Source organism: Ambystoma mexicanum, chromosome 8, assembly GCF_040938575.1.
Source record: "Ambystoma mexicanum isolate Mex_15411 chromosome 8, UKY_AmexF1_1, whole genome shotgun sequence".
NCBI classification, from domain to species: domain Eukaryota; kingdom Metazoa; phylum Chordata; class Amphibia; order Caudata; family Ambystomatidae; genus Ambystoma; species Ambystoma mexicanum.
In genome coordinates this window covers 1,077,945,622-1,077,954,622 of record NC_090929.1, presented here as the reverse complement: position 1 = coordinate 1,077,954,622, position 9,001 = coordinate 1,077,945,622, and the positions used below count along the sequence as shown (strand labels likewise).

The 9,001-nt window shown below is 50.1% G+C and overlaps 1 protein-coding gene across 1 annotated transcript in view; it reads right to left on the bottom strand.

Annotated features, from left to right (window-relative positions):
- Nucleotides 1–1,201: 1,201 nt before the first annotated feature.
- LOC138473147 (mucin-17-like) overlaps nt 1,202–9,001 on the bottom strand; it is a 34,346-nt gene continuing 26,546 nt past the window's right edge. The window contains exon 4 of the mRNA XM_069611683.1: nt 1,202–2,142. Coding sequence (XP_069467784.1) covers nt 1,202–2,142 — 941 coding nt within the window. The remainder of the gene's footprint in view (nt 2,143–9,001) is intronic.

Genomic DNA, 9,001 nt, shown 5'->3' with positions numbered 1-9,001 from the left:
CCCACCAAGGGAATACACTGATTGTTACTGGCCCTCCACCACAGTCGTGCTGCATGCCAGCATGGAAATACAAACCGATGAATGACAAATCATGATGAAACTTGTGCCAATGCTGCTAGTAGGAATACATACAGAGTACTATACATCACCTATATGAGGTCAAAGACAGTGGTAGGCATCCACAGTACATCTGCAACGGCATGCAAGTGAACACCCTGCATCATCTGGATAACGCAATCCACACCTGCAGACCATAGTACAGTACACATTGTGACAAATGAACATGTGTGCAGACATCCAGGCACATGTGCATGACAACACCAAATAGCTGCAGGCATGAGAGTGATAAGTACAGGTGTCATGTCGGAAATTGACTCAAACATACCTCATTGTGCTCCCATGCAGGTGATGCTGGCTATCCTTTGAAGCTGTGGCTCCTTACTCCTGTTCAGAATCCGTAGAACAGGCACGAAGAGGACTACAATCGGGCTCCTACCTGTACCCGTGTTGTGATCAAGCAGACCTTTGGCCTGTTGAAGGCACGGTTCCGCTGCCTCAGCAGGTCTGGTGGAGCACTCCTTTACGGGCCTGAGAAGGTGGGAAAGATCACCATGGTCTGTGCCATGCTGCACAACATGTGCATCTAGAGAAACGTACCACTGCCACCTGACATTGACCTGCATGCACCGGGTGAGGATGAAGATGATGATGGAGGAGAAGCAGCACCCCTGCCACCAGTTCGCGATGCACAAGATGGCCGTGCTGTGCGCCAATCAGTGATTGACGATTTCTTCGGAAACACTGGGATGCTGATGGTTCTCTTTTAGTACTCCACTGGGCCCTGGGATCGTGTGCATATGGACACAGGGTGTGTGGGGAGTTGGGCACTGTGCACTGTCATGTATTGAATAAACACAAAATGTCCAGTCATGATATGATTTTGCACACAACGGGTGTATTGAAAATTTAACATCATTGTGGTTGAACCCTCCACCTCACACACAACCTCCCCCCTGCCCCAATACCCCATATCCCCTACCCCCAAGACCCACATACTCCCTCCCCCAACACCCCATACCCCTCCCCTCAACACCCCATACCCCTCCCCCAACACCCCCACCACACCATACCCCCTCCCCCCAACACCCCATACCCCCTCCCCCATTTACATCCCACACATGATGCGCTATGAATGTTTTCATCAAAATGCAGTCAGCACATGCAGGGTGGCCCTGCTAGTGGCGGCCTCTCTTATGTTCTGGGGGCTGCGTATATGTTTGGCGTGAGCTGCACCCGGTGAACCAGACAGGGCTGGTTTGAGCAGAGCTTGCAGGTGTGCTGGATGAAGTGGAGGTGCCTGCTTGTGCATCTGACGGTGCAGGACACTGCTGCTGCAGGTGATAGGCATCCTGCCCAGGACCTGCGTCACTGCTGCCAGACTCTCTTGGATCGCCATCGTGTTTTTGTTCATGGCCACGATCTTTGCAGCATTTGTCTCACGGATTTCCCGGCGGGTCAATTCACCCTCCGCAGCGTACTGCCTGACCAGCTTTATCATCTGATCCTGGCGGGCCTCCATCCTGGTCATGCGGGCCTCCATGTCACAGGTGGCTGTGGAGGTGGACAGGCGACTTGCGGGGCGGGCCAATGGAGGGGTGTCCTCTGATGGGGACCAAAGATGTGGACTCCCCAGTACTCTGGACTGGTGTTCATGGGTGCTGACTGGGGTGCCCTGTGTGGTGTGCTGGGGGGTGGGCTGGGGGCTCGGCGTATGTGCGCCATCCCCATGGAGGTTGCCGTCCATGTCTGGTTGGTCTTCAACGTGGCCCTCTGCATCGCTATGGGAGGCTGAGGCAGCTTCCTCCCTGATTGAGCTGGTGGCAGCAGACTGTGTGCCATCCGCCTCTGCCTCCACCACAGTGGACAAGTCCAGTGTAGTTGTGTCTTCAGGTGGTGTCTCAGATGGTGTTTGCCTCTCCTGTGGCCTGCCCTGTATTGGTGGTGCTGCTCTGTGTGGCAGTCTGGGCGTTGATATTGCCCGAGAGGTTGATGGTCTTTGGCCTTCTTGGCTGGGCCTGGATCCTTTGGCAGGTGTCGTGGCCTGTGCGGCAGCCTCCTGGCCGTTACTGTCAGCATCTGTGCCTGTGGGGGACCAAGAGAGGCAGGGCATCATTGATGGTGGTACGTGCATGATGCATACATTGGTGTTGTTCAGTTGTTCCCATTTGATGCATTGCATACTTGTAGGTGTGGCGGACAGGGTGCTTGCAATGGGGGGGCATATTGGCATACGTCGGGTACTCACATTTTAACAATGGTGTGTGCTGTGTGGCCTACCGTTGTATTGCGGTTTGCGTGATGTGTGACATGTGATGTTTTGCTGTGTGTTGGGTGTCTATTGGTTATGGGATTGGCATGCAGCATGCATATCAATGTGCCAGTGTTTGGGCCACCATCTGGACGTGGATATGCTAATGTGTGTATGATGGGCCATGCATTGCCTTACTTCAGTATCACATTAGTTGTGCTACGTCATGCTTTAGTTATCTGTGGTTTGTGGGGACACTCACCTCCATTTACCGCTGACGGCACTCCCAACTCCATGTCTCCAAAACCCTCGATTGACTCCATACTAATGGTGCTGCTACAAGTCTCCTCCCACCTTGTCAGTTTTGTGGGAGAGTGGTCCCCGCCGCCTGTTGCAAGGCCCTCCCTGCAGTTGGTAGACATGATGTTTCAGACGCGGAGACGTAGGTCGTCTGTTGCAAACACCTCATCAGCATGGCCAACCAACGTGTCAGCTAGCATATTTAACTCATCATCAGAGAACCTCTTTTTTCCTGGTAGCTTTGGACATTTTCAGGTGATTAGAGCTGCTCTCGACTCAGTTCCAGTGCTGTGTTTGGAGGTTTGCGATGGATTGTGTTTTTTAAGATGGCCGCCGGCGCATTTCCCGTTCCGGCACGATGATGTTACTTCCGGGTCCGGTATTACGGACCCGGTATTAACATGATAGTATTGCCGGGTCCGTTATTTAGGGTTGCTCATGGGCGGAGGCGGTCTCAGTGGGTTTCGTGATGCCGCTATCAGCGGTTTGGGGGGTCTTTAACGGCATGGCGGTGCTGCCATTACCAGCATGGAGTTACCCGCGTGCACGTGCTCTCATAATCAGCCGCTATTTGTGGCGTCGAGGGTACACGGACGCACTAATAGCACCATGCCGGTAATGACAGTGTTTTTACCGCAAATGTCCTAATGAGGCCCAATTAACTATCATATCAACGTGACAAGGCCATACCCCCTCCCACCAAAATCCTTTAAATCAGCTGACCGCGCACACCAGCACGTGTGCCCCAACGGAGTGCATCACTGAGTGCTGTTGGCTGCCTGTTACCTGCACTTCAGACTTTTGCTCACGCACGAGAGGTACGGAAGAGGGGCACAATGAGAACTATTCCCTAAAACTCTTTCAACTTGGGACCAAATGTTTAACGTGCCTTTGTTATTTCTTCTTTAGATAATAATTTGGCTTCATTTTGGGCATTATTTTCTTGAAAACTTTTATCAACGTGACTTGGCCATGCCCTCTCCTGCCAAAATCCTTTAAATCAGCTGGCCACAACGGAGTGCATCACTGAGTGCTGCTGGATATTGGGGGGCTGGTTGGGGATGTGGCAGTCGTGAGACTGGGTTAATATGGTTTACTAACAAGTTCTCCTGGTTAAACCTAAGGCTCTGAGATCACCTTGTAATCTATTTTATTTACTTGGTTATTTTGTGCATTTTATTTTTTGTTTACTTTCTGATTTGTTGTTTCTAAATGTCATATGCATATATTTTTTAATCTGTATATGCCTAGAAAAGCTTACCCTCAATTAGTGGTTGAGGCTATAGCCGAACCACCTGTTCCCGCTAAATCAGACGGGGGCAATCAGGGATGCCCCTCAGGATTTCGGCAAACCAGAAAATCTCGTGCCAGGTCCTTAACTACCGACATTAGAGGATACTGGGCGAAATTAAAGGTCCCGTGCATGGAGGATCTGGCAATACCCTTAGTTGTCCTTAAGAGTGGACAAGATCAGCAGGAAGTTACCCCCTTTCCCCAAAAGCTATTAATTGATTTGACGGAAATCTCAGATTCTGTTATGGTGGCAGAGCACCCTCAAATAGATAGAGGAACTCTCCTGCGGTCAGTGGATGAGCTCACGCCTCCCGTCTGTTACAGATGGTTAAGGGGGCGGGGATTGCACTGCAAAATGCAGTCCCGACACCCCAGACTACGAGAGCTCAGATACACAGGGGAAGGGACTTGTGTTTGGGTCTGGATAAGCCAGCCTGGGATATTAACACACTACATACCAAGTGAATGGTGTAATTGGGGGTTTAAATCAACGGTTTATGCCAGTTAATCCTAGTGAGGAAAACACGAACATCATGACACTAGCGAGGAAACCCAAACCTGTAGCCCTGCCAACTAGGTTGCAGGGAGATATTGTAGTGGAAGAAACCTAACCCCCCATCCTGCTGAACCTGTCTTAGTCACCCATATTATGTCCAAATTCCCTGTGTTCATGATCAGTCTCGTCTGTTTCATTTATTAATCCGACACCATTTATTAATCAGTCCTCGGGCCTGAATCAGGGTTGTACCCCCATGATAAAACGGACACTGACAGCCATGAATATGGCACTTCTGACTTCAGCCACATTTTATGAAGGGCTGAATAAGAAGGCCAATCAACATTCAGGATTACTCACCAATTTGTCGACCAAAGTAACCTCCGAAGAACAGTATATTTATCAAAGGGAGCTGGGAATTTCGACGCACATAGACATGGCTGGACTGAAAGCTCCTTTGCAAGAAGGGGCCTCCAGGGTAATACATCTGGATATACACCCTCTGGACCTTCAAGTGAACAAACCTTCAAAATATTCAATAGGAAAAAAGGGACAGTAAAATCTGAACAGATGGGTAAAAAGTCTAAAAATCAAAAACCACCCACGAAATCAGTAGTTTTCGGTTCTACCCCTCTAAATGAGAATCACAGAGTATACCCTCGGGGGAGAAAAAGAAACTCCCTTTAAGTCGAAGATTATCACATTGGTAATTGATTCCCCCCCTGTGGTAGCAAATTCTCCTGTCATAGATGAAAAGGAGGGAATAGATGAATTACTCCAGCAGGCTGAATTATTGAATTTGTCTGTATACACAACACAAGAGGAATCATGTATAGACATTGAATCCTCTGTACTTAATCAGACTTTCGATTATGAAGGATCAGAAGCCAAGAAACTGATTAATATGAGGACATTAGTACCCATAGAAATACTTCTAGAGGGGAATTCCAAACATTAGAACAGAGAAGGAAGCAACTATTAAGTAACATTATTCTGACAAAAAAGGAATCAACAATTAATTGATATACCAAGGCAAGATTACATCCAAAACATTGATAACCATTCACGTGCCAGGGAAAACCCAGAGTAAAATGAAAAAGGAAATGACAGGGACCGTAGGAAAATAAGACAGGAATCGGGAAATGTCAGAGGGTGGGGGTTGCCCATCATTCTTACCCCCAGCCCGAGTTTGGTATTGAGAACCAACACATTGTTATATTAGAATGTAGGAAAGGATCTCACCCCCAGTATTTTTTGAACATGACAAGTGTGCTGCACCTTTTACTGGACATCCCGGGCCTACAGGATATTCATTCGACTGATATTGTGCAGGTTGACTTCCTAAGTGAACAGAATTTGGCTAAGGTAATCTGTACTTCTTCTCCCAATTGGTTGCTAAAATATTATGGCAAGCTAGACACTGGGCCTCTTTACAAGGTTGCTGGCATGAAATCCCATTTACCGGCATGCCAGTACCGCTGTGTCAGTCAACCCCTGATGCCGTAAATTCCAGCTGATTCCGTGTTGGTGTGCATGTGCATTCTGGCATGCTGGAAACGGTGGCACTGGCATACTGAAAATACCAACAATAAACCCCCCCTCCCCCCAAAATGCCAACAGCGGCATCCTCGGAGCCGGTGAGTGCGGTTCCGGCAAGCTTCTCCCAGAGTCACCGGCACTGGTAACAACGGTGCCGCAATTACCGTGCCCGGAAGTACAGTGTTTGCTGAAAAAGGAAATCGTCCGGCGGCCATTAGTAAAACACAATCCATTGCAATTCTGACAGCATAGGCTACACACAAGAATCCTCAGCACAGAAACACAAACATCAACATGGTATCAAGAGTCTGTGTGACCCAGAGGCGCAAGCCACGCTTTAGCGAGGCAGAGCTCAACATGTTGGCGGACACCATAGTCCAACATGCTGATTAACTTTTCTCGACTGACCAGCGCAGGCAGGCCCAGCTGCGTAAGAAGACCATCTGGGAGGAGATTGCCAAGAACATCACAGCAGTTGGCACAACCCCATGCACTGTGACTTACTTCCACAAGAGGAGGGACGACCTGCGCTTGAGGGTGCGCAACCTCCTGTCGGCCCAGCGCAGACAGGGCCTGGCCACAGATGGCGGCAGCGCATCCCTCATCCACTTGCTGCTCTGGGAGGAGACTTGCAGCAGTGTGCTGCACCTCGAGGCAATGGAAGGTGTCGGTGCTGCGGAGGCTAGAGCCATGACATCTGAGGAGGCTAGTGAGTAGACCTAACCCCAATGTCACATCAACCTCCCCGTCCACCCTGCACCCACTAGAGCAGCAAAATATGTCAAGTGCATTGTGTACAACACCAATACAACCCTGCCGGGCATCCCCACCCACCCCCCCTGAGACCTGCAACCTGGGTGCACCCACCTTCCCCCAAAACCTCACTCATACCACAAATACACATAGAACATAGCACAGGCACCCTGTATCGCCAACAGAACATGCTCCTGCTGCCACTCGGACACATATCCACCTGCCACAGCAAAATTGGTGTGTGTCCCCTGTGCTAGCCCTGGCACAAAGTAACGTCAGTGCGAAACACCTTCACCAAACACAAATGACCAGTGTTACACACCAAGGAAACATGTGACTCCCTCGTCCCCACCAGTCCGACCCATGAGCACAAAGTGCCATCTATCCCTGTAAGTGCTACAGGCAGCAGGCACATGACAACCGCATCCATGGCAGAACCCTCCCCAACATGACATCACACAGCGTGTGTGCCACACCCTCAACACCCTACCCAGCAATTGCCAGTACACCACAATACTATCTCCGGGCCACCACCCACCATGTACGTACATCACACATCCACCAACACAGTACGCATGACACAAGCATGTGTGCACCATGCCATGTCCCCCGCCATGTCCCTGACACAGCACTCTCATAAAAAAGCCAAAGCATGAATATCTGTCTCATCAATCCACACTTATCACTGATGACCTGCCTTTCTGACTCCCTCAGGTACATCATCTGGCAATGAGGATGCCCATCCAAGCACCTCAAGGGGCACCAGCCGTCGACGCTGAGGAACCACCACCACCTCAACCCAGGACCCCACAGCCTCAAAAGGCACAACTGCAACTGTGACCCCAGCTGCATCCGTCGAGCAACTTCAGGCCCCAGTGGTGCAACAAGTCCAGCCACCTCAGGCCCCAGTGGTGCAACAAGTCCAGCCACCTCAGGCCCCAGTGGTGCAACAAGTCCAGCCACCGCAGGTCCAAGTGGTGCAACAAGCCCAGCCACCTCAAGTCCCACAAGCTGCACCCACCCCGGCAGCCCCAGATGCAGCAGTGCCGCCACCACCAATGCAGCCACAGGGCCATGCACATGCGTGCATTGTAGAGGACACAGCTCATGACGGTGCAGTGGAAACGGGGGATGCCACCGACCACATCATTGATGAGCCCCTGCTATTCAGCCCCATGGGCCCACTTAGCCCACAACGGCTACCCTTATTCCTTATCTTTGATAATTTGTCTCCAGCTTGCTGGCCTCGGAAATCTTTTCTCTGTAGAGGGTGCTGCGCGTCGACGTCCGCCAAGTCGATGTCCCTCGACAGCCACCGTATCGGCGCTGACGTCACCATGCCCATAAATAGCCACGCGCGGCGTCCGTTGCTCAGTTCCGTTTTGTAGCATAAGATAAGTCATGCCTGAATTGGTTATTGACCTTGAAGGAGCGTAAGCTGCAACCACAAGGGAAGTATTACTGCGGGGATGGATGGGAGGGGCGATAAGGAATACGTCAGAGGAACATCCCATCGAAAGAACGTTACAAGGAAAGAAGTAACTTGTTCTTCGAAGGGATTGTGTCCTCCGACGTATTCCTTATCTTTGATAGACTCCCATAGCAGTGGCATGAAATGGAGGTGGGAGTAATAATGTCATGTATCCCTTTTAGGAATGAACCGAATGTAATACGGCTTTGCCAAATCTGGTCTCTTGACTAGTGGAAGAGTCCAGGTTGTAAAATTTTGTGAATGTATGTGCGGACGACCATGTGGAAGCCACACATATATCTCGGACCGGTACCCCTCTTTGGAGGGCTGAAGAGGCTGCGATACCCCTGGTTGAATGAGCCCTAAGATTTTGGGGTGGCTCTTTCCCTGCCAGTTTGTAACATTCCAGAATGGCCAAAATAATCCACCTGGAAATGGTCTGTTTTGTTATGGGTAGTCCCAACTTGTGACCTGAGTATCCTACAAACAGTTGGTCTGCTTGCCTAATCCTAGCCAGTCTGCTGATGTAAAAGCTCAGAGCTCGCCTTGTGTCCAGCCTATGTAGCCTTTCTTCCTCTTTCCCCGGATGGGGAGGAGGGTAGAACGAAGGTAAGGTAATTTTCAGAAACCACCTTTGGGAGGAAATTAGGCTTCACCTGTAGGACAAATTTGTCCTTATGGAAAATTGTATGGGGGGTTTACAAGAAAGAGCTTGTAATTCGCTCACCCTCCTAGCAGATGTTAGTGCTACCAATAGGACAGTTTTAAGAGTGAGAAATCACAGCGAACAAGAGTGGAGTGGTTCGAATGGAGTACCCATTAGGAAATTTAAGACCAAATT